The following is a 25,824-nucleotide window of genomic DNA, read 5'->3' as shown; positions in this document are numbered from 1 at the left end:
AGAAAGGGATGAGTGGGACATATTCCATTTGTGGTTGGGCTGCTGGGCTGCTCCAGAATGGGGTCAGCTCCTATTCTGCACACTTGCTCTTCACATTTGCTTTGGGTCTAGACTCAGCTCTCCTCCCACCCCACCCCCCACTGCAGCTCACTGATCTCCACAGAACGCTGCTCCTGGAGGATGAGGGGACCCTGTGGAAAGACAGGAGGGAAATTATCAATTTAATCTGGTTCCAGCCCATTGTTCTCCTATGATTTATCGATCCAGGAAGGCATCAGCGTTTTGCAATCTGAAGGACTTTAGCATGACTTCCTGTTTTCTCTACAAACGATTTTGCCAAAGCTCAAAGCTCGAAGAGAGAGAACCCGAGCAGTGCCCGTGGTGGCAAAGAAGATAAAATGGTGCCCCAGGAGGGTCTTTCCTTGACTCTGTTCTTCATTGTTGCGGTCGTAGAGAGTGGCTTGACACAGCAGGCAGAAACTGATGGTTGTGCAGGTGAGTTTGAATGGAAAGAGAGAGTTCTGGTGGAAATGGGAAATATTTGGCCATAGTCATAATCCGGCTTCATTGTGACGATCAGTTTGCATATGTAAAGTGCCCTCAAGTCGCATTTGAATGCTTCAGCTTATGTCCAGATCACAGCTTGTTTCACTGGGGAAAACCTTGGCAAAAATGATAAACCAAATTTTCATCTGTTCATTGCTGGATATTGTACTGTCACAATTCTATAGTAATCGTTCACAACAGGACCAGTTTGTCTGCACAGGAAAATCCAGTTGTGAATTACTGCTAGAGCGCAGGAGTCCTCAGCTTTGAGCTGGTGGGCATTTCTGGAATGTTTTAGTAGTAGGCACCACCACAAAACAGCTGCCCTGGGAAGTGGGACTTATGTGAGGTGGGATTAAAAAATCTTGAGAAGATCCAGGCTAAGCATCCTCCTATGGTGGACTTATCTATTTATTAATGATCTTCTGAAGCCCCCAAAGAGACAGAGAAAAATGAAGAATAAGTCTGTTTTGGAGAATAGATATTTGGGGGCAGAAGCTGATGGGCAGCAGGAAGCATGTTGGTGGCCACCATTATGTCCACATTGAGGATCCACGGCTCTACAGCAAGGATGGCACAATATGCAAAAATCTGTGTATGCAGATTGAGGAAGTGCCCATCAGGAAAGATGTTGAAACTTTTCATATGCTTCCATTGTCCTAACCTACTCGGATTTTCTAATCAACATCGCTCAAACTGTTTGGGGCCCAGGCAAACAGATTGGGGAGATCTGCTTGCCTCATATTGTGAGAAGGGGTGAACGTATACCTGGTTGCCACTTGCCAGATACATGCCCTGCAAAATTCTCAGCATCCCTAGTTATAATGCATATCTTCCTTAAATAATAACTTCCTTAAGTTCCCAGTACACTGCCAGACTCCTCCTGGTCAATGTATCTTACAATTCCAGAGGCCACGTCATCAGAAACATATAACTGGGTCCTCTACTAAGCAGATGCTATAGCAGTAACTGGCAATCTCTCTTGTTTTGCTAAGCTAGTTAACTTGTTTGTTTATTTGTTTGTTTTCTATTTATACTTTTTTAATGCAACTGTCCAAGGAAGCTGCTTGAGGAAGCTCACAAAAAAAATGTAATGAAAACTAAAAAGACAAATCACAAGTGCCAGACAAGCCTCAACAGGAAGAGCAAAGGGTGTCTGTCATGTCTTTGGGAGAGGATATCAAACTTCTTGATTAATTCTAATTCTGCATTTTCACACTGGAATCTCCCTTGGAAGTTCATCTGGTGAGGAATGGTGACTCTGAGCTCAGCAGCAGTATGTCCCAGGAAGCCAAAACTGGTTTCTAAATATTGCCCTCTTTTAATATCAGATTTGTGTCCATTTTCTTTTTTGCATAGGGATGTGTATAATGTAGAAGAGCTGTGACTTCTAGCTTTCTATGAAAGCAGGTGGAGCATCTGCGTAGTGCGTAGGAAATCCGTGGTAGATTCCTCTCAGAGTTTCCATGATCTTGAAAGGTCCCTGCACTTTTTTTAAAAAATCAGAATTTTTTGGATTCAGGTGTCTGGAATACCATATGTATTCAGTATTCCCAATATTCAGGTCCAAAAATACCGGGTACAGTATTCAGATTCTGTTTTTATTTGGAATTCTGAATTTATTCAGCTCCATTATTACCTTTGGGGAATGTTTCCAGGGGGGACTGGAGGGGTTTGTCAAGCAAGCTACATCAAAACTGCAGGAAATTTTGTTGTGCCTTTCCACTAAGGACACGCCAAGTGTCAAGACGATTGGATTAAGGAGTCCCATTTTCTATGGGTCCCTGAAAAGGTCCCTCTTGCCACTTGGCATTATTTCATGGGGAGCAGAATCATTATCCAATGCTTTCTCCGGGTCAAAGATAAAAGCCGAAAACAGAGCCAAACGCACAACCACACTGGCCAAGCTTCCCAATGCAAACAGAACCAACAAAGCCCAGTAGAACCAATGTCAAACCAGAGAGTCCCAGCAGAACCAAAATGGAAGAAGAGGCACAGTTACAAGCCCAACAGTACCACTGTCACTCACAGGTGCCAGGCAGAACCCAGGTCCAATACATGCTCAACAGAACCAATGTCAAACTAGAGAATCCCAGCACCCAAAGGGGCAAACCAATATTACTAAGGCAGCCAACCAGATCTGGCAATGGCATATGACAAGCAAGCAATATTGACACAGCTACACACACAGTATGCTTCTCCCTCTTCCTGTAGCCTGGGAAACCTACAAAGGGGGGAAAACAAGATGCTGCAACCTTTAAAATGCAATTCCCAGATATTCCTGAATATATCTGGATAATTTGGGAATGCAAATACCAGTATATCTGAATACACCTGGATAAGACAGATAGAGCCTCGTGGCACAGAGTGGTAAGCTGCAGTACTGCAGCCCAAGCTCTGCTCATGACCTGAGTTCAATCCCAGTAGAAGCCGGGTTCAGGTATCCGGCTCAAGGTTGACTCAGCCTTTCATCCCTCTGAGGTCGGTAAAATGAATACCCAGGTTCCTGAGGGTAAAGTGTAGATGACTGGGGATGGAAATGGCAAACCACCCTGTAACAAAAAGTCTGCCAAGAAAACGTCATGAAACGATGTCCCCCCATGGGTCAGTAAAGACTCGGTGCTTGCACAGGGGACTACCTTTACCCTTTAAGACAGATATATGTGGATATGCACAGCTAATACCAAATACGTATTTTGCAGGTATATTTTTAAACTGGATATACTGAATTGCACATCCCTAGTCTCTGAGCTCAAATATCTTGCAGGTTCCTGGGAGCATGCAACTTCATCTCCTGGCAATCTAGTCCTAGGAAAACTGTTACCTTATAACCCTGTTCAAATCCATGCATATTTTCTATTTCCAGAGCTAAAAGGCTTCTCCCAATGTGGTCCGGGTAAGTTTTTTTTCCAGGGCCAACCAGGGATTCCAGGAATACCCGGCATGCCAGGAAATATTGGACTGCCTGGGGAGAAGGGAGACATTGGCCCTCGGGGGCCTCCTGGTAAGAAGATGTCCCCAATGGTGAGATGAGATCTGATTCAAAACAGGCCCAAAAGTTTCTTTTTCTTGCTCTTCCCAATCACATTGTGGGCCAAGTTGGACAGTTCTAGTATTCCTGTTCAGTGTGACCACCCCCTGGCAGGTCACCTGAGATGGTACCTGAGATGGTAGTGCCAATAGCTGCCACCTCTGCCACCCAAAATCTTTTTTCATACTACAGCAAACTGCAAATGCCCTATAAGTTTCCCCAAAGACTTGTGAGATGCCTTCCTCTCACAAGGACTTCAGAACTGTCCTTCCTTTTATATTAGTTTTGCAGATACTTTGCTACATGAAAGAACATTTAAAATTGGAATTTCCACCAAAAATCTACAGTCTAGTGTTGCAATCCATTGGTTCTGCCACCTTATTCTCATTGCATGTGTGAACCGAGCCCCAGATTCCTTTAGTGACCAGCCAGTGTGTAATGGATAGGAAGAAAAGGCAAGGCAGCGAACCCCCCCAAATTGGCTGCCTGTGGTCATTTGAACCCTCCGCTTCCAATGGTGTCTATGCAGACACGTAAGCAAGACTACTAAGTTCTTTAACTAGGGATGACAGCTCTGATCTGAGAAATTCCTAGAGATCTGACAGAGGACAGAGTTTGGGGAGACAAGAGAGCTCAGGGTAATTCTAGGACGTTTGTTTTTCCTAGACTCTATAGTACCCCCCCCCCCCTAAAGCTGCCATTTCCTGAGGGGAATGGATGTCTCCAGCACGGAGATGAGTTGTTATTCGAGGATAACTCTAGCCCTAACCTGGGGTTGGTAACCCTATTTTTAAATGATCTATGGAGACACAAGGTGTTTTAAATACTAACTGCATATCTGGCAGATTTCTTTTTGGGGGAAAGGATATGTGAGACACATTTTTAAAAAAACAGCAGCACGTTCCCATATTTTTTGTTCTTTAGGCTCTGCTGGGGTGACTGGGAAAGCTGGACCCAAAGGGGATCAAGGGATCAAAGGTAAGGGGAGGTCCAAAAAGAACCTCTGGCTGCATGCTTGAACTGTCTGGCCCTGCCCTAACCAAGGACTCTCTTCTCTATAGGAGAAGCCTGTACTGTGGACAGCTTGGTTGAGTGCCCACATCAAGGTACTGTCTTTGCTCATTTACCCCACACTGAATTAACAGTCTGCTGAAGCCCCCTTCTCCTCTGCCAGAGGGAAGTGCTGTTGTGTTAGGAACAGAAGGGAAATTTAAGATGCTGTCCAATGCTTCCCTTCTCATCTATTAGAGTTTGCAAAGAGGAGTAAGGCTTGCTTCCACGTGAGGACAATTCCCTCTGATGGGCTCATCAACAGAGGTTCATACGGAGGGTATTCTCTGTGGAATCCCCTTGTGATTTTTGTTGTCCATAGTAAGTGTATCGCTGTAGTGGTATGACACTTGAGCGGGATACCTACAACTCTTTTTTCTGTAAAGCCAGCAAAAGGCCACTGGAGAGTAGTGGCTGCAAGGGGATACGCAGGGAAAACAGCACTGGATGCTGGTGGGGAGTTTGGTCATCCACAACTTCCCGTCCACATTATGGGCAAAACTGCTTCAACCCCAATCTTTCTGGAAAGATTGGAGCTCAGATGGTTTGGGCGAAACTGGGGAAACCACAGGAGAATGACCAGAGGAAGATGTTGTGTGGTTCCTTTAAAAAAAAGCCCACTCCAGTATGAGAGCCAAGGGGTAGAAAAATCCTCTGGGTGGAAGCAGCCCAAGTGAGGGATTTCTCGTGCTGCTCTCTCCTACACTGATAACAGCGCTTCTTCTTGCATCTTGTCAATGCACAGGAGCCCATGACTGCAAAGAACTTTTAGACCGGGGAGAGACGCTTAGTGGGTGGTACACCATCTTCCCCATAACGGGGAAAAGACTCAGCGTGTTTTGCGACATGGAGACGGACGGAGGAGGTTGGCTGGTGAGTTCCTCCCCTTTGGTTCATCTGAACTGACAGACATCTGGTAAATAGATATTCCCACATTGTGTAAAGGCACTGGAAGGGTGAGAGATTTTTTTTACAAGTGTGAATAGAGGCACTCTGTCACAGCTGCTTCCCATCTAGAAGAATCCTAGCAGGACAGATCTTCAAAATAAATACGAGCAGAATTTTGTGACTGTTTGCATGCACTTCTAAGGCAGGGTTCCCCATGGTGCCCAACACCTTTCCGGGCACCCACCAAATATTTTTTAAAAGTGGGTGGGGCCAGATGGGGCTCCTGCCCGGCGGGCTTCTGATTGGCCATTGGCTGTGCAAAGTAAAATAACCACCAGTGTCAGTTTTATTCTCTCATTCTTTCTCTGTGTATTTTTAAAAAATTAGTCCTCTTGTTGTCTGCACTTCAGCTTCCTATGTGTATGTATGCATGTATGTCTGGCTCCACCTCCTATGGTGGCCATTCTGTGGTTGTGGCCACCACCCCATGTCAGAAATCCAAAGCCGTCCACAGTCTCAAAAGGGTTGGGGACCTCTGCTCTAGATGTAGGTAAATATAATTGCCAGTATCCTTGTACTGCCACATTCTACACTGCTCACACTCTTCCACCCTGGGCATTCAGCTGTTTACAATATCATTTAATTTTGTATTCCAAGTCCTTTTGATGTCTTTTACTCTATGATATCAGGTTCTGAATCCAGTGGTGCTCTCAAGACAAACAAGATTTTTCAGGGTATAAGCTTCCAAGAGCCAAAGCGCTCTTCTTGATATATTTCTTCTATTCTTCTTGGTATCTTTGATCCTTGAAAGCTTACACCCTGACAATCTTATTGGACTCTAAGATGCCATTGGACTCAAATCCTGCTCTTCTACTGCAGACCAACACATCTACCTACTGGGAAGTTTGCCGTGTAGTTACATTCTCTCTCCCTTCTCTCTTTCTGTGCTCTGTAATCCCACTTTGAGAGCTGAACTAGACGAGACGAAATACACGAGTCTATGTGAGTGGCCAGATTCATTTTTTCCCCTCACCTTCCCGTATCTCTCTTACCCCTGATGAACTCATGTCTGTGGCTCTGCTCTGTGCACGTGTCAGCAAAAAAGTGGTTTACATTGGTGCGTATCCGCAGACCATATCATTGAGTCACCGTTGCAGAGTGCTGATTCTGTTTCGCTTCCACTTCCCTCTTCCCAATAGGGGACAAGGGATGGTTACAGGGGAAGCATGTGCAAACTGGCAGTGCATGATGGGATACCATTCCTGCATCTCAGAGGAGCGCAGTAGAAACCCGTACCAGCACAGACATGAGATCAAGCGCAGACTGGCCATGCTGGCGAGTGTACGGGAAAGCAATGGGGAGACAGGTTCATGCGTCGTTTGCGTGTCATTTGTATGATGTAGTTCGGCTCTGAGCCTCAGAGAGAAAGGTGGGCTATAAGTAAGCTGAATAAAATAATAAATAAATAAGACATGATGCTTTGTATTCAGTTCAAAAACTCTGGATCCAATTAACTTTTCCACTGGGCAGGAGGATGGCACAGAGAGCTTATGCAGCAAGTCTAAGGGGCAGCATCAGCTGTATCTATTTACCGTATGGCCTGATATTGACTATACTAATCTCACAATGTGTAATCTGCCTTGAGTCTCAATGAGAAAGGTAGACTACAAATGACATAAATAAAATAAGTGAATAAAATAAAATGCAGGGGGTTAGAGTGTTGCATGGGTGGGTGTGCTTGAGAGATAGAAAACAACAAATTAATACTCAGAGCCTTAGGTTTTGAAAAGAAATGAGAGTTCTTTATTGTAGGAAGAACTCCATACTTGATAGGAAAGAGGAGAGATAGATCTCTATCTATCTAGTCTGCCAGTGGATGTCAGGATGAGTCCTGCATTCATTCTGCAAGATGGTGAGGAGAGAAGATTGTGCCAAAGAGGGAAGGATGATGTGTCACGAGGAGGAATTCCGGAGATTAGCAATCTACACATCAAAGAGTAAATGTATACAGCTCTTCTAGACAGATTAGTGCCTCACCCAGAGTGGTGAACAAGTTAGTGTTATTATTATCCCCACAATATAGCTGGGGAGTTGGGGCTGGGAGGAGTGGCTTACCTCATGGCAATAGTGGGATCTGAACCAGTAGAGTGCTGATTCGCAGCTGAACCACTGTGCTACAGCAACTCCAGTATCCCTGACTTCTTTCTCCTAACTTTCTGGTTTGTCCTCCGCTGAAACCTGAGGAGAAAACAGCATTATTCTTCCTTTTCCAACAGTTCCTCCTCCCAAAAAATCCTGAGCATCTCCTTCTCTAATATCTACTCCCTCCAACATCTCTCTAGCCCAGAAATGGAAGATCATCTGCCCCCCCCATGACAATTCAGGGCTTCTGGGCAATTCCCCATTTCATTTGAGAATAGTGCTTTGGGGCAGCAGTAGAGGATAGCTGTCTTTTGTGACCCTGGCTTTCTTCCAAGAATGTCTCTCTCCTTTCTTTGGAAAGGTGCAAAGACCTATTCATAATACATTAAAACTGCCTTACAGAGTTCCACTTAGTAGTAGGAGATCAGAAGAAATACTGACACATGAAGCTGCCGTATACGGAGTCACACCGTGGATCGATCAAGGGCAGTATTGTCGACTCTGACTGGCAGAGGGTCTCCATGGTCTCAGGTGGAGGTCTTTCAGATCATTGATCACCTGATTCTTTCAACAGGAAATGCCAGGGAGTGAACCTGGGACTTTCTACATAGAAAGCAGATTTTCTTCCCCTGAGTCATGGCCCTTCCTCTAAATAACACCATGCAAGCAGGGTGCCTGTCTTCTTTCGGGCAGGCGCCTGTGCCATTAACAACCGAGAGTCTTTCCCCATCACTTCATCTCAGCGCTGAGAAAAGTTTAACCAATTAACTTCCTGCATGTCAGACAGCTGGTAATGGTAAAGGAGCAGGAAAAGAATTAATTGGTAATCCTACACCTTTTCAAAACATGTATGTACAACTCATACTCGTCAGAGAAAGCAGGCCCTAGTTTTGTTCCCTCAGGTGTTCCAGCGGCGACAAGATGGATCCGTGGATTTCTATCGTGACTGGGAGTCCTACAAGAGAGGCTTTGGGAACCGGGCGTCAGAATTCTGGCTGGGCAATGACAACATCCATCTGCTCACCAGCTCTGGTAAGACCCAACTGCAGTTTTATGATGGATATTGGGGCAGTCTGGGTTTCTCTTGGAATTACAACTGATCTCTAGGCTACAGAGATCAGTTTCCGCGGAAGAAATGGCAGCGTAGAGGGTGGAATCTATGGCATAATATCCCCAACTAAGCTTCTTCCCCAAACTCCCCAAGCCACAATCCTAGTCACTCTCCCCCATGATTTTCCAGGGGATCCCTTGTCCCCCAGGAGCAGCAATTCTGAGAACATCTGGGTTGCAACATAGGAGGGGAGTCGTGCTTCTGTGGATGAACATTCTTCCACTTGAAGAAATTTTTGGCAGAATCCAAGCCTGAATACTTTCCTCTGTCTTCAACAGAGAAGAAGAGTGTTTCCCATGTGTGAGCAAAATTATTTAACAGTTCACACTTCTATCATCTGTCTATCCCAGACCTAAAGCCAAACCAACCATTTCTGCAGCAATTTCGTATGCCCCTGTTTAACAAGATTATATTCCTTTTTTCCCATTTGGGATTAGGGGCATACCATCTGCAAATTGATGCTGAGGACTTCAGTAATGGCAAAACTTTTGCCCTGTACACTGGCTTCCAAATCTTGAGTGAGAAAGAAAACTACACACTTGTCTTGGACTCTTACTCCCAAGGAGACATGGGTGAGTTATGATTTTGGGGTGAGAATTGCTTAGGTTTACTTGGCTATTGAGACAGAACTTGATTTTCATCAATGGTCAGGCGTGATTATGCAACTTTTATCCAGATTATGCAAACTAGATTATGCAAACTCAAGTGTAGAAGAGTCTGAGTGCTGGTCAGTGATTTATCCAAAGGCCAAGAGGAAAAGAGAGTGATTGGGGAAGATACAGAAATCCAAGCAAATAATTACCAAATACTTACCTGTGCAAGTTCCGATGTCTTAAAAAAGGAGAGTTCCCCCAAGAAAGGTCCCCAAAAGATGATTATGGAGTCAAAACCTTTTGTTCCTTCCATATCCCCATATGCCTGAGTGTATGACATATGTTGACATGCATGTGGCTAGTCCTTATTGAGTCTGGCATTTTTCTTCTACAGGTGATTCTCTCTCACTACACAATAGAATGGCGTTTTCGACAAAGGACAAAGATAATGATATCCATGCATCTAGTTGTGCTGTGATGTACAAGGGGGGCTGGTGGTACGAGAAATGTCATAACTCTAATCTCAATGGGCTTTACTTGAAAGGTGAACACACCTCTTATGCCAATGGTATCAACTGGGCAGCTGGGAAAGGGTATTATTACTCTTACAAGTATGTTGACATGAAAATCAGACCACAGTAGGTACCGATGGGGCCAAATATCTTATGGCTAAGAGCATTACCATTAACTGTGGCCCCAACACTACATTGGCTGTTCTTGCAATCTTTCCTAATAGTTTGTTTTTCAAAATGTCAAAAGAAGTCTCTCTAACAATGCATCATTGTTCATTACATTCTATAATGCTATAGTAATCTGAATAAAATATATCCAGTAGGGTCTGAAGGGCTGTGTCGATGCAACTAGCACCACGTCAAATGTCAGTCCCTGGCAGATAGATCCCTTTGTCCCTCTCCAGTGAACACACATTGGTTCCAATAGAAAAGGCTTTATTCAGGATTTTACAGTTCAGGGCCATTTCCACATGGACAAAAATCCCGCTAGTCAGGCGCAATGAATCGCTTGTCCACAACCCCACAATTACCCTCCTCATTGCACCTTCTTCCACATCCTGCCACATCGTTCCGCTCCCAACAGTTCACACGGGCATTAGAAACTGCAGGTAAGTGGGCAGAGACTGCCCCAACCACGGTGGACATTGGGTGGCTTGGACGCCCCCTGTCTCCGCCTTTTGTTTTTTGTTTGGGAGCTGAGTTTTGCATAAGTTCAGGATTTTAATAGATAAATCTAACGTTCCTCCCATGACTGCTTGTGATAGGGCTGCTAGTTTGCCCGTGAAAATCTCTCGGGGGCTATTGGGTACACTGGTTTATGGGCAAAAGAATTTCCTGAATGACTATACTTTCCAAAGTGCGTTACTGAGAAATTGAAATTGACCTGAACCTACGTGGCGCCCCAGAGAGAATTTTCCCTTTTGTTGGTGCAATTGGTGGTTTTCCTGCTGCAGAGCTCAATGGCACTGTTGCCTCAAAGTGGTTGCTCTGCCCCAGCCCTGCTGCTGGTCGAGGGTGTGGGTCTGGAGAGGGGGGGGGCAGAGAGGGGGATGGCATGCAACTCAGCGGGCAATGGCTCAAAGCGCACACTGCCCGAGGCTGGCTGGAAGGTCTCGTTTTGCGCAGAATCACAAGCAAAAAAAAATTTTCCGACGAGGTACACTGTCCAGGGTCGCACAGGGCCGCCTAATGCGGGTCAAGAACTTGTTCGAGACACCTGTGTGCATGGGGGGCCTCCCTCTGCATTGCCTGCATGCTTGCCTGCCCCGCTCCCCACCCTCACCCCCACCCCCATTGCCCGCTTCGCTGCGAAAAGCGGTTGCTCTGCCCCGGCCTCGAAGCGGGTCGAAGGAGTGGGTGTGGAGAGGGGGGGGGGACGAGAGGGGGATGGGATGCGACTCAGTGGGCAATGGCTCAAAGCGCATCACCCAGAAACCCTCAATCTGAAGCCCCCCCCCCCGGATTGAAACTTCGCAACTGTGCAAAGCATTTCTTTCAAAAGAAAAAACACTGCCAGACAACAGACTGGTGTTATTCTACAGTTTACCGGGGCACAAGGTAGACTGCAAAGTGTTCATATGGGCTGCATACACACCAGTATTAAATCTGGGGTGTATCTAGCGCCCCAATCATTTCAGAGTTGAATGAAACCCAAAGTTGACTGGCGAACCCTTTGAAACATCACAGCAGCGAAAAGGGCTTACACTAAAAAAAAAAAAAATTACCCAGCCATCTCAGCTGTGCATCCGCAATTTGCAATGCCCACCAGGGTTGCCAAAACATGGGTCCAACACATAATATTGCACCATTCACCCATTAAAATTACGCAACTGCGCAAAAGGTTCCTTTAAAAAAAAATTAGTTGGGCTGCCTGGCGGCGGAGATAAGAAAAAGGAAACGGGGGGGGGGGCGGGCATCAACAGAAGTTCGCATGGACTGCTCAAAAATCAGAATGACGCGGAATAAACGGAGGTGGAACAAGACAGGTAATGTCGGGTATTGTCGGGTTTTGATGGTTTTTAGAGTGAAACTATGCTGGAGTTTCTCGCTATAACTGGACTGTGTGGAAACGGCCCAGGTCTGTACTCTTTCACACAGCTTGGTAGAAGCGAGGAATCAAAACATACAGGCTATGATATACTTGAAAACTCCCGTGTTCCAGTAACAGATAGGTTTTTGGCGTGTAAGATTACACGAGTTCTGTGGGAACTCTTTATAGTTATGGCTACATGATTAGTACACGACACATTCCCCATGCCTGGGCAGAACAGCTGGAGCTGGCAGGAAGTTCCAAAGTTGCTTCTAACTAGAAGATGCTTATTATAGAGATAAGGGGAGAGGCTCTTCTCTGGGCCTGGAAAGCAATAATTATAATATGGGGAGAACATGGTTAACATGGCTAGAGGATAGATTACACCAGGTTAGCATTAAGGCATTATAAATTCAGTATACTGTGGCATGAGTGATACAAAAAACAAATAAACATGGCATGGCTAAACAGAGACAAGACATCCAACATGCTCAAAGGCTTTTTAAAAAATTGTGTTATCTTTATCAAAACAGGTTTGGGAGCTAAAATAATTCAAAGGTGCTCTTGTGCCAGGGCCAGATCAAGGGGAGGCAGTGGGCTAGTCTGCCCCGGTGCCGCTAGGGAGGGAGCACCGGGAGCAGCTGCCAGCTGCTGGAGTGCGCTGTGTTTCGCCTGCCCCGCAGGACAGGGGGCGCATGGCAGGCAAAAGGCAGTGCGGCCGCTTGCACCATTCACCTGCCCTGCAGGACTGGGGGTGGCCGCAGGACTGGGGGCAGCTGGCATTCCCCTTCCTATTTATCCAGGTAAAATGAGGTCCAGTTGCTTGTTCTTCTGCGGAGAGGCAAGGAGTTCTGCACGTGCTCAAGAGCTGTCTGCATTTTGTTAGTTTTATCAAAACTGGTTCTGGGGCTCAAAGTCTAAAAGAATTTTTAACCATTTCAAATGCGCTCCCATCTTGATGTCCTCTTCCCTGTTATCCCCGGACAAAATGAAGACTGAATATAGTAATTCAGGGGGAAAGGAGACAAGGAGAACTCTGCACATGCTCAGGTTGTCATGAAAGCATTCCCAAGTCCCTGCTGGAGGTCACACGAAAAGCCCAGATTCCTGCCACAACCTGGTGCAACCTGGTCTACCTCACTGGGCTGTTGTGAGTATGGGCGCAAATATTGTATATGTAGCCTGGCTTACCAACAGGGGCACATTTTCCCTGCATGGAGCTTGATGTGAAAAGCTGGACATATTCAATTTCTGTGCAAGCTGAGGTGTATACAAAATAAGCAGAGCAGCAGGAATAATACCCTCTCCCTACATTTGATAAATTACTTTGGGGGGGGGCTCTTGACTTTGATCATTTCTGCATATAATAGTAGTAGTCACTGCCATAATAATCATTTCATTATCAGAGACCCATGTATACTGCCTGGAAGAACAGTTGAATAACAATGCAATTAATACATACAATAATATTAACCATCCCCATTTTTTTTGTATTTGTTCCCAAGGCAAATTCTGCAAAGAGAGTTGGGAAAGAGACCCCAAGCTGGTGGGGATGGGGTCAACACTTGAACCAATGAGTGGGGCATAGAGGAACCTTAACTTCTTTAGGGTGGGGGAAAGCCCTCTGTGGGAAGAAGCATGTTCCAACTACCAAGAGGTGACCTATAGTCTCACATGATCTCACTTGGGCTCAGGTGAGAGGGGGGACCAGGATGCTGTTCACTTGGCTGGGCAGGTAACACTAAGCCAAGGGTGGGAGCTGCCTCATAGTGACCCCTACTGGGATTTTAAGGCAAGAGACATTCAGAGATGGTTTGCTGTTGCCTGACTCTTAAGTAGCAACCTTGGCCTTCCTTGGTGGTTTCCCATCCAAACAGTGACCAGGGCCAATCCTGCTTAGATTCTCAGATCTGATGAGATTAGGCTGCCTGCACCACCCAGGTCATGACACTGGATATTCTAATGGTTGCCAAAGCATGCCAGAAAGGCATCCCATATGCCATTAAAATTATGTAAGGTATAAACATAGAATCATAGAGCTGGAAGAGATCCCACGAATCATCTAGTCCAGCTCCCTACAGGAAATTTACAGCTATCCCCCCACATCCCTCAGTGACCCCTGCTCTATGCCCAGAGGAAGGCAAAATACCTCAAGGATCTCTAGCCAATCTGGCCTGGAGGAAAATTCCTTCCTGCCCTCAAAGTGGCTATTGGCATTACCCTGGGCATATAAGAAAGAGCCAAGCACCAGCTCATCCCTTCATGCACTCCTTCTCTTGACCTGTGTTCATTCATATTAAGTCAAAGAATCATCATAGCTGTCAGATGACCATCTATGATCTTCTTAAATACCACCAAGGAAGGAGAGCACACCACCTGCCGAGGAAGCCTGTTCCACTGAGGAACCACTCTGTCAGGAAATTCTTCCTAATGTTTAACCAAAACCACTTTTGCTTTAATTTTAACCTATTGTTTCTGGTCCAACCTGAAGAAGCAACAGAAAACAACTCTGTACTAACCTCTATGTGGCAGCCTTTCAAACACTTGAAGAGGACTATCATATCGCTTCATCCCCTCCTCTCCAGGCTAAACATACTCAGCTCCCTTCAACCTTTCCTCATAAGACTTGGTCTCCAGAGACCCATCACCATCTTCGTTGCTCTCCTTTGGACATGTTTTGATGTTGTCAACATCCTTCTTAAACGGTGGTGCCCAAAATGGTACATAGTACTCCAAATGAGATTCAACCAGAGCAGAGAAAACCGATACCATCGCCTCACGTGATCTAGACACTATACTTGTGTTGATACAGCCTAGAATAACATTTGCCTTTTTAGCTACAGGATCACAAGTTCAGCATATGATCTACTAAGACCCCTAGATCCTTTCACAGGTACTACTGCCAAGGCAGGACTCCCCCATCCTGCAATAACACTTTTTGGTGTACTAGCTTAAAACTGATAGCAGACCTGAAAGTATAGTTTAAACGATGAGCTGTCTTCTGCTAGTCAGAGAGTACGGTATGCCCCAAAAGTAGCTAGGAAGGCAAGAGGTTTGCGGTGATATTCTACGCAGCATAAATCTGTTTAGGAATCCGCAGTCAGTGTCCAAAGAATGACAAATTAAAAAGAAACAAGTGTTCTACTTTTAAAATTCAACTTTAGTAAGTTGCCTTGAAAAAAAGGGGGTCAGTTTGGAGATGACAAGAAGATTAAGAAATGTAAATACTCTTGAAATGGTGGGATATTTCTTGGGGTGAGGGTGGAGCCATGTACACTTTAAAATTTTTGTGAGTGCTAAGGTGAACAAGAGCCCCGTGGCACAGAGTGGTAAGCCACAGTACTGCAGCCCAAGCTCTGCAATCAACCTGAGTTTGATCCTGGTGGAAGCCGGGTTCAGGTAGCCGGCTCAAGGTTGACTCAGCCTTCCCTCCTTCTGAGGTCGGTAAAATGAGTACCACCCAGTTTCCTGAGGGTAAAGTGTAGATGACTGGGGAAGGCAATGGCAAACCACCCCGTAACAAAAAGTCTGTCACGAAAATGTCGTGATGTGACATCCCCCATGGGTCAGTAATGCTCGATGCTCGCACAGCCTTTACTTTTTTAAAGTGAACATATATATGGACGTTCATTCACAGATTATTTTTCCTTTGAGGGAAGCCAAGAGTGTTCTCTTGTGGCTGACCATGGTACAAGAAGACCTTTTTTCTGCAGAAGAGAATTAGGATTATTTTAAAGGCTGTTTAGAATATATTTTATGCAACTCTTATATTTTATGTAGAGGGATCAGTTCGTCAGACTACTTTTGCATTCCATGTGAGCATTTTTTCATATAATTCTTCAGGAAATCCTAAGTAATTCAATGGATTTCACAGTTTGGGAGAGGGAAGGTGCTCCGAACTCCACATCCATGCACAGCTGCAAAAAAAGGAACTGGAAAGAGATTAGATGAAATATGCCTTTTATTATCCAAACCCAAAATATAAATGCCACACTGCAGTGGGCAAATGTCATAAATAGCCAATAAAACAAGGATTTTGGCACGAGACCTGTCGAGCGCAGGTCCCATCTGGGAAAGAACTGGGACAGACTAGGACAAGTCACTAAATAGGCTGAAGTTTAGATCCTGCCTTGTCCAGACTGCACACCTTCCGAAGGTGAGGGCTGCTCTCCACGGCATGCCTCTGCTTGAAGCCAGCTGGCTGACCTTGGGTCAATCACAGCTCTTTCAGAGCTCTCTCAGTCCCACCCACCTTACATGGTGATTGTCGTGAGGATAATAACAACACACTTTCTAAACCGCTCTGAGTGGGTGTTAAATTGTCCTGAAGGGCAGTATATAAATCAAATGTTGTTGTTGCTGTTATCTGTACAGGAGTTAGCTCAATGTTACATTAGTGCTGCATATGTATTGGATATGTATTGAACTACTATATTAATTGACATTATTTATAGTCTGCCTTTCTCACTGAGACTCAAGGGGGATTCCACAGTGTGAGTAAGCACTGTCAATTTCCACATAGTTTCAATAAACCATGTAATAGGATACATAAATGCAACTTTTTAAAGATTTTAAACCAGTAGAAATACAATACAGGCTTGAAGAAATGCTGAACTAGCCAGTAGGATCATACCCAAAGCAACAGACAGATTTAGAAGCAAAAGGGGAAGGACAAAGAAAAGAAATTTTTTAAAGCGGTAAGTGCATGAAGTGGGACATATTCCATTTGTGGTTGGGCTGCTTCAGCACGGAGACAGTTCCCTATTCTGTAAACTTGCTCTTCAGTCCAGACTCAACTTTCCTGCCCCCCTCCCCCATTGCAGTCACTGATCTCCAAAAAAGCTGCTTCTGGAGGATAGGGAGACGTTGTGGAAAGACAGAAGGAGAGTCTGCAGAGGCAATGGGGAATTAGTGGAAATTATCATTGTCATCAGGATCCAGCCCATTGTTCTCCGAGGATCTCCTAGGATCCAGGAAGTCACCAGGGTTGTGCAATCTGAAGCACTTGAGCTTAACTTCCTCTTTTTCCTGTCTGGAAATGAGTAATTTATACAGAGTATCTAGCTCAAATAGAGAGAACCTGAACAGAACCCATGGTGGCAAAGAAGATGGTGCCCCAGAAGGGTCTTTCCTTGACTCTGTTCTTCATTGTTGCGGTTGTAGAGAGTGGCTTGACACAACAGGCAGAATCTGACGGTTGTGCAGGTGAGTTTGAATGGGCATGGGGGAGAGCCTACGGAAATGGGAAATATTTGGCCACAAGTCATGGCGATCAGTTGGCCTATATGGCATCATCACTAATGCAAATTGATTATAATGGGCTGATTCACACTGTGCTCTGCTATGAAGACAACAAGGAATGTTGCTTCACTCTCTGGCTTGGACTTGGCCGGCTGGTCTTTTGAATGCCCAGATCCCAGCTTGTGTCATTGGGGAAAAAGTGATAAAATCCAGTTGTGAATTACTGTTAGAGTGCAGGAGTCCTCAGCTTTGAGCTGGTGGGCATTTCTGGAATTTTTTAGTTGTAGGCACCGCCACAAACCAGCTGCCCTGGGAAGTGGGACTTATGTGAGGTGGGATTAAAAAATCTTGAGAAGATCCAGGCTAAGCATCCTCCTATGATGGAATTATCCATTTATTAATGATCTTCTGAAGCCCCTCCAAAGAGACAGAGAAAAATGAAGAATAAGTCTGTTTTGGAGAATAGGTGTTTGGGGGCAGAAGCTGGTGGGCAGCAGGAAGCATGTTGGTGGCCACCATTATGTCCACATTGAGGATCCACGGCTCTACAGCAAGGATGGCACAATATGCAAAAATCTGTGTATGCAGATTGAGGAAGTGCCCATCAGGAAAGATGTTGAAACTTTTCATATGCTTCCATTGTCCTAACCTACTCAGATTTTCTAATCAACAACGCTCAAATTGTTTGTGATCCAGGCAAACAGATTGGGAAGATCTGCTTGCCTCATATTGTGAGAGGGGGTGAACGTATACCTGGTTGCCAGACACATGCCCTGCAAAATTCTCAGCATCCCTAGTTATGATACATATCTTCCTTAAATAATAACTTCCTTAAGTTCCCAGTACACTGCCAGACTCCTCCTGATCATTGTATCTAACAATTCCAGAGGCTGCGTCATCAGAAACATATAACTGGGTCCTCTACTTAGCAGATGCTATAGCAGTAACTGGCAATCTCTCTTGTTTTGCTAAGCTAGTTAATTTATCTGTCTGTCTGTCTATACTTTTTATGCTACCTGCCCAAGGAACCTGCTTGGGGAAACTCACACGAAAAAAGTGTAATGAGAACTAAAAAGACAAAAGCATAGGTGCCAGGCAAGCCTCAGTGGGAAGAGCAAAGGGTCTTTGTCATGTCTTTGGGAGAGGATATCAAACTTCTTGATTAATTCTAATTCTGCATTCTCACACTGGAAGCTCCCTTGGAAGTTCATCTGGTGAGGAAAGGTGACTCTGAGCTCGGCAGCAGTGTGTTCCAGGAAGCCAAAACTAGTTTCTAAATATTGCCCTTTTTAAATATCAGATTTGTGTCCATTTATTCTTTTGCATAGGGATGTGTATAATGTAGGAGAGCTGTGACTTCTAGCTTTCTATGAAAGCAGGTGGAGCATCGTGATCTGTGTAGCGCATGGGAAATCTGTGGCAGATTCCTCTCGTAGTTTCCATGATCTTGAATGGTCCCTGGTAGGAATGTGCACTTTTTTAAAAAAAATCAGAATTTTTTGAATTTAGGTATCTGGAATTCCATATATATTTGGTATTCCCAATATTCAAGTCCAAAAATTCCAGGTTTGGTATCCAGATTCTGTTTTTATTTGGAACTCCAAATTTATTCAGCTCTAATTATTACCTTTGGGGAATGTTTCCAGGGGGGACTGGAGGGGCTGTTTGTCAAGCAAGTTACACCAAAACTGCAGGGAACCTAGTTGTGCCTTTCCACTAAGGACACGCCAAGTGTCAAGACGATTGGATTAAGGAGTCCAATTTTCTATGGGCCCCTGAAAAGTTCCCTCTTGCCACTCGGCATTATTTCATGGGGAGCAGAATCATTATCCAATGCTTTCTCCAGGTCAAAGACAGAAGCCCAAAACAGAGCCAAATGCACAACCACACTGGCCAAGCTTCCCAATGCAAACAGAACCAACAAATCCAGGTAGAACCAATGTCAAACCAGAGAGTCCCTGCAGAACCAAAATGGAAGAAGGGGCATAGTTACAAGCCCAACATAACCAGTGTTATTCACAGATGCCAACCAGAACCCAGGTCCAATACATGGTCAACAGAACCAACATCAAACTAGAGAATCCCAGCACCCAAAGTGGTAAATCAATATTACCAAAGCAGCCAACCAGATTTGGCAATGGCATATGACAAGCAGGGAAGATTGACACAGCTACACACACAGTAACACTGCTCCCACTCCCCCCTCTTCCTGTAGCCTGGGTAACCTGCAAAAGGGGGGTGGGAACAAGGTGCTGCAACCTTTAAAATGCAATTCTCAGATATTCCTGAATATATCCAGACAATTTGGGAATGGGTATATCCAGGGCTTTTGGGGGGGGGGGGGCGGGAAAGGTGGTGGAACTCAGTAGCGGAACTCAGGACTGCACAATGATGTCACTTTGGGTCATCTGGAACAAGGGGGGAGTTTTTTAAAGTTTAAATTGCCCTCGGCGAAAATGGTCACATGGCCGGTGGCCCCACCCCCTGATCTCCAGACAGAGGGGAGTTTAGATTGCCCTCCGCACCACTGCGCGGAGGGCAATCTAAAGTCCCCTCTGTCTGGAGATCAGGGGGCGGGGCCACCACCCATGCAACCATTTTCAAGAGGTGCTGGAACTCCATTCCACAACATTCCTGCTGAAAAGAAGCCCTGGGTATATCTGAATACACCTGAATAAGACAGATATATGTGAATATACACAACTAATACTAATAACGTATTTTCAGGTATATTTTTAAACCAAATATACTGAACCACATATCTCTAGTCTCTGAGCTCAAATATCCTGCAGGATCCTGGCAGCATGCAACTTCACCTTCTGGCAATCTAGTCCTAGGAAAACCGGTACCTTGTAACCCTATTCAAATCCGTGCATATTTTCTATTTCCAGAGCTAAAAGGCTTCTCCCAATGTGGTCCGGGTAAGTTTTTTTTCCAGGGCCAACCAGGGATTCCAGGAATACCCGGCATACCAGGAAGCATTGGACTGCCTGGGGAGAAGGGAGACATTGGCCCTCGGGGGCCTCCTGGTAAGAAGATGTTCCCAATGGTGAGATGAGCTCTGATTCAAAACAGGCCCCAAAGTTTTTTTTTCCTGCTCTTCCCAAATACATTGTGGGCCAAGTTGGGCAGTTCTAGTATTCCTGTTCGGTGTGACGACCCACTGGCAGGTCACCTGAGATGGTACCTGAGATGGTAGCACCAATAGCTGCCACCTCTGCCACCCAAAATCTCTTTTCATACTACAGCAAACTGCAAATGCCCTGTAAGTTTCCCCAAAACACTTGTGAGATGCCTTCCTCTCACAAGGACTTCCGAACTGTCCTTCCTTTTATATTAGTTTTCCAGATACTTTGTTACATGAAAGAACATTTGAGATTTGAATTCCCCCTCCCCCAAAAATCTAGTCTGGAGTTGCAATCCACTGGCTCTGCCACCTCATTCTCAATGCATGTGTAAACAGAGCCTCAGATTCCTTTAGTGACCAGCCATTGGGTAATGGGTAGGAAGAAAGAGTGAGGCAGTAAAACCCCCCAAATTGGCTGCCTGGGACCATTTGAACCCGCCCCCCCCAATAGTGTCCACATGCAGATACATAAGCAAGACTATAAGGTTGTTCAAGTAGGGATGGTAACTCCAGCCTGGAAATTCCTGGAGATTTGAGGGAGGACAGAGTTTGGGGAGACAAGGGAGCTCAGTATCAATGCAGCGACATTCTAGGAGTTTTGTTTGTCCTTGACTCTATGTAGTACATCTCCCTTTGCCATTTCTTCCAGGGGATTTGATGTCTGCAGTACGGAGATGAGTTGTTATTCTGGGAAAACTCTAGTCCCAACCTGGGGTTGGTAACCCTATTTTTAAATGACCTATGGAGATGAGCTGTTTTAAATACTAACTGCATATCTGGGAGATTTCTTTTTAAAAACAGAGCTAGGACATATGAGAATTTTTTTTAAAAACAGCAGCATGTTCCTCTTTTGTTATTTTCTTCTGGCTCTGCTGGGGTGCCTGGGAAAGCTGGACCCAAAGGGGATCAAGGAATCAAAGGTAAGGGGCAGTCCAAAAAGAACCTCTGGCTGCATGCTTGAACTGCCTGGCCCTGCCCTAACCAAGGATTCTCTTCTCTATAGGAGAAGCCTGTACTGTGGACAGCTTGGCTGAGTGCCCGCAGCAAGGTACTGTCTTTGCTCATTTACCCCACACTGAATCAACAGTCTGCTGAAGCCCCCTTCTCTTCCAGAGGAAGTGCTGTTGTGTTAGGGACAGAAGGGAAATTTAAGAGCCAAGCTGACGCCTGACACAGGTTGGACACTTGTCAGCTTCCCTCAAGTTTTGGTGGGAAATGTAGGCATCCTGGTCTTGCAGCTGTAATGGAGAGCCAAGCATTAAAACCAGGACACCTACATTTACCATCAAAACTTGAGAGAAGCTGACAAATGTCCAACCTGGGTAAGGCGTCACTTGTAGCTTGGCTCTTAGGTGCAGTCTGGTGATTCCCTTCTCATCTATTAGTTTGCAAAGAGAAGTATGGCTTGCTTCCACATGGGGACAATGTCTCCTGGTGGTCTCATCAATAGATGGTTCATATGGAGGCTATACTGTGTGGTAGCCCCTTGTGCTTTTTTCTGCCCATAGTAAATGTATTGCTATAGTGGTATGACATCGAGCAGGATACGTTCAGCTCATTTTCTGTAATGGCAGCAAAAAGCCCACCCGAGAGTGGTGGCTGCAAGGGGATATGAAGAGAACAGAGCAGCGGATGCAGGTGGGGAGCAGGAAATCCAAAACTTCCCATCTACATTATGGGCAAGCCTGCGTCAACCTCAATCTTTCCAGAAAGATCGGAGTCTAGAAGATTTGGAAGAAGGAGAATGCCTGGAGGAAGATGTTTTGTGAATTCTTTGGAAAAACCCACTCGTTTGTGAGCTGGGGGTTATGAAAATACTCTGGGTTGGAGCAGCCCAAGTGAGGGATTTCTCATGCCGCTCTCTCCTACACTGATAACCATGCTTCTTCTTGCATCTTGTCAATGCACAGAAGCCCGTGACTGCAAAGAACTTTTAGACCGTGGGGAGACGCTTAGTGGGTGGTACACCATCTTCCCCATAACAGGGAAAAGACTCAGCGTGTTTTGCGACATGGAGACGGACGGAGGAGGTTGGCTGGTGAGTTCCTCCCCCTTGGTTCATCAGAACTGACAGACATCTGGTAAATAGATATTCCCACACTGGGTAAAGGCACTGGAAGGGTGAGAGTGAACAGAGGCACCCTGTCACTAATGCTTCCCATCTAGAAGAATCCTAGCAGAACAGATCTTCAAAATAAATACAAGCAGAATTTTATGACAGTTTGCATGGACTTCTAACGCAGAGTTCCCTGCCATGGTGCTCAACAGATTTCCAGGCATCCACCAAGTATGTAAAGAAAGCGAATGGGGCCAGATGAGGCTCCTGCCTAGCATGACTTTTGATTTGCCATCAGAGATCTGATTGGCCCTGTTGGTTTTATTCCCTCATAGTTTCCGTAACTGCTGAGAAAAGTTTAATCAATTAACTTTGAGTTACATATATAATGAGTATGTACAACTCATACTCGATACAGAAAGCAATCCCTCTTGTTCCCTCAGGTGTTCCAGCGGCGACAAGATGGATCCGTGGATTTCTATCGTGACTGGGAGTCCTACAAGAGAGGCTTTGGGAACCGGGATTCAGAATTCTGGCTGGGCAATGACAACATCCATCTGCTCACCAGCTCTGGTAAGACCCAACTGCAGTTTTATGATGGATATTGGGGCAGTCTGGGGTTCTCTTGGAATTACAACTCATTTCTAGGCTACAGAGCTCAGTTTCTGTGGAAGAAACGGCAGCTTGGAGGGTGGACTCTTTGGCATCACTAAGCTCCTTCCCCAAACTCTGCCTTCCCCAAGCTCTGCCCCCTATCTCCAAGACCCAAACCAGAGTTTCCAATCCTAACTACTCTCCCCTATGACTTTCCTTGGAGTCCCCCGACCCTCAGGAGCAGCAGTTCTGGAAACGGCCCTGGGTTGCAACAGGAGAGTTGCACTTCTGTGGATGAACATTCTTCGGTTTGCACAAATTTCGGACAGGATCCAAACCTGAATACTTTCCTCTCTATTCAATAGAGAAAGAAGAGTATTTCCCAAGTTTGAGCAAAATTATTTAATATTCTACGCAGTCTATCATCCATCTGTCCCAGACCCAGAACCAAGCCAACCGTTTCTGCAGTGAATTCATATACCTCGTTAGTGAGATTCTATTTTCCCCCCTTTTGGGATTTAGGGGCATACCATCTACGGATTGATGCTGAGGACTTCAGTAATGGCAGAACGTTTGCCCTGTACACTGGCTTCCATATCTTGAGTGAGAAGGAAAACTACACACTTGTCTTTGACTCTTACTCCCAAGGAGACATGGGTGAGTTATGATTTTGTGGAATGACTCAGGCTTACTTGGCTATTGAGACAGACCTTGATTTTCACCACTGACCAGGTGTGATTATGCAACTTTTATGCAAATTATGCAAACTTTTGTGTAGAGAAGTCTGAGTGCTGTTCAGTGATTTATCCAAAGGCTAAGAGGGAAGGAAGGGAATGATTGGGGAAGTTACAAAAATCCAAGCAAATAATTACCAAATACCTACCTGTTCAAGTTCTGATGTCTTAAAAAATGAGAGTTGCCATCAAGAAAGGTCCCCAAAGGATTATTATGGAGTCAAAACCTTTTATTCCCTCCACATCCCCATATGCCTGAGTGTATGACATATGTTGACGTTCATGTGGCTAGTCCTTATTGAGTCTGGCATTTTTCTTCTACAGGTGATTCTCTCTCATCACACAATAGAATGGCATTTTCGACAAAGGACAGAGATAACGACATCTATGATTCCAACTGTGCTGTGCAGTTCAAGGGGGGCTGGTGGTACGAGAAATGTCATAACTCTAACCTCAATGGGCTTTACTTGAAAGGTGAACACACCACTTATGCCAGTGGTATGAGTTGGTTGACTGAGAAAGGGCATTATTACTCTTACAAGTATGTTGACATGAAAATCAGACCACAGTAGGTAGCGATGGGGCCAAATATCTTCTGGCAAAGAACATCAACATCTCTAACTGGGCTCCCATCTTCCGCATTGGCTGTTGTTACTATCCTTCCTAATATTTCATTTACAAAATGTTAAGTCTCTCTAACAATGCATCGTTGTTCATTACATTGTGTAACATTGTAGTAATCCGAATAAAATATATCCAATATGGTCTGAAGGGCTCCTGCGGTGATGCACCTTGGACCAGGTCCAACATGCTCAAAAGCTTTTTTAAAATTCATTATCTTCATCAAAACAGGTTTGGGGCAAGGGCATAGACTTTCCAATTTCCCGAGGGGGGGTGGGCCGGGGCTAGGTCAGATGCATTGCTATATCCAGTCCTTAAAAGAACCGGGGCCCAGTGACATCACAGGGAGGAGCCAATGACATCCCCAAATAAGTGAAATTTGACATTCTGCTTCTTCCCCCAACCATTTTTTGTAGCGCTGAGAGCTAATATCATTCTGAAAATGAAATCTGACCCTTAAGTCAGAGTTGACTTATGAAGACCCCTGGTGGGGTTTTCATGGCAAGAGACTAACAGAGGTGGTTTGCCATTGCCTGCCTCTGCAACCTTGGTCTTTGATGGCGGTCTCCCATCTAATTGCCAACCAGGGCAGACCCTGCTTAGCTTATGATATCTGATAAGATCAGGCTCTCCTGGCCAATCCAGGTCAGGACAATATCATTCTGCTCTATATTAAACCAGACCATTGGTCCCTCGAGGTCAGTAGCGTACTCAGACTGGCAGCAGACCCCCAGGATTTCCAGCAGAGGTCTTTCACATCACCCACTATCTGAACCTTTTAACTGGAGATACTGGGAACAGAACCGGAGAACTTCCGTATGCCGAGCAGATGCTCTGCCACTGAGGCATGACCACTCTCCAAAGGTGATTTTGTTTTTTTTATCATTCAAAGCACATTCTATATATTACATTTCTAAACTGATTTGAGCCAGTTTGGTGTAGTGGTTCAGAGTGGCAGGTCTCTAATCTGGAGAAAAGGGTTTAATTCCCCACTCCTCCACTTGAAGCCAGCTGAGTGACCTTGAGTCAGGCACAGGTTCTCAGAGCTCTCTCAGCCCCATCCACCTTTCAGGGTAATTGTTGTATAGATAATAACAAGACACTTTCTAAACCACTCTGAGTGGGTGTTAAGTTGACCTGAAGGGCTGTATATAAATCAAATGTTGTTGTTATTGTTATTACCTATAAAGGTGTTAGCTCATTGCTACATTAGTGCTGCAGCACAGCATAGTTTTTGGATATGTATAGAACTACTATATTCATTGGCACTATTTATAGTCCGCCTTTCTCACTGAGACTCAAGGGGGATTCCACAGTGTGAGTAAGCACTGTCAATTTCCATGTAGTTTCAATAAACAGCGTAATAGGATACATAAATGCAAATTTGCAAAAAGTTAAAGCCGGCAGAAATACGATACAGGCTTGAAGAAATACTGAAACAGAACTATCCAGTAGGATCATACCCAAAGCAACAGACAGATTTCGAAGCAAAAGGGGAAGGACTAAGAAAAGGGAAATTTTTTAAAGCAGTGAGCACATGAAGTGGGAC

The 25,824-nt window shown here is 45.1% G+C and overlaps 2 protein-coding genes across 5 annotated transcripts; both read left to right on the top strand.

The window, feature by feature from the left end:
• The first annotated feature begins 336 nt into the window (after positions 1–336).
• Positions 337–10,204, top strand: LOC129343741 (veficolin-1-like). Its single transcript, XM_055000123.1, has 8 exons — positions 337–495; positions 3,413–3,550; positions 4,502–4,555; positions 4,639–4,683; positions 5,373–5,500; positions 8,560–8,689; positions 9,206–9,340; positions 9,756–10,204. The coding sequence occupies exons 1-8, from the start codon at positions 399–401 to the stop codon at positions 10,001–10,003; spliced, it is 975 nt and encodes a 324-aa protein (XP_054856098.1). The 5' UTR covers positions 337–398; the 3' UTR covers positions 10,004–10,204.
• A 1,588-nt stretch (positions 10,205–11,792) lies between these two features.
• On the top strand, positions 11,793–24,421 carry LOC129343219 (veficolin-1-like). Of its 4 annotated transcripts, none has more exons than XM_054999313.1 (8): positions 11,793–11,858; positions 20,035–20,172; positions 21,161–21,190; positions 21,274–21,318; positions 22,181–22,308; positions 22,770–22,899; positions 23,443–23,577; positions 23,979–24,421. In XM_054999313.1, the coding sequence occupies exons 1-8, from the start codon at positions 11,804–11,806 to the stop codon at positions 24,224–24,226; spliced, it is 909 nt and encodes a 302-aa protein (XP_054855288.1). In that variant the 5' UTR covers positions 11,793–11,803; the 3' UTR covers positions 24,227–24,421. The 4 variants fall into 4 exon arrangements, with proteins under 4 accessions (XP_054855288.1, XP_054855286.1, XP_054855285.1 ...); XM_054999311.1 differs by lacking the exon at positions 11,793–11,858 and adding an exon at positions 16,994–17,098; XM_054999310.1 differs by lacking the exon at positions 11,793–11,858 and adding an exon at positions 16,994–17,107.
• Positions 24,422–25,824: the final 1,403 nt, after the last annotated feature.

This window comes from Eublepharis macularius, chromosome 15 (genome assembly GCF_028583425.1).
Source record: "Eublepharis macularius isolate TG4126 chromosome 15, MPM_Emac_v1.0, whole genome shotgun sequence".
NCBI lineage: Eukaryota > Metazoa > Chordata > Lepidosauria > Squamata > Eublepharidae > Eublepharis > Eublepharis macularius.
This window is presented reverse-complemented; position numbering and strand designations above follow the sequence as displayed.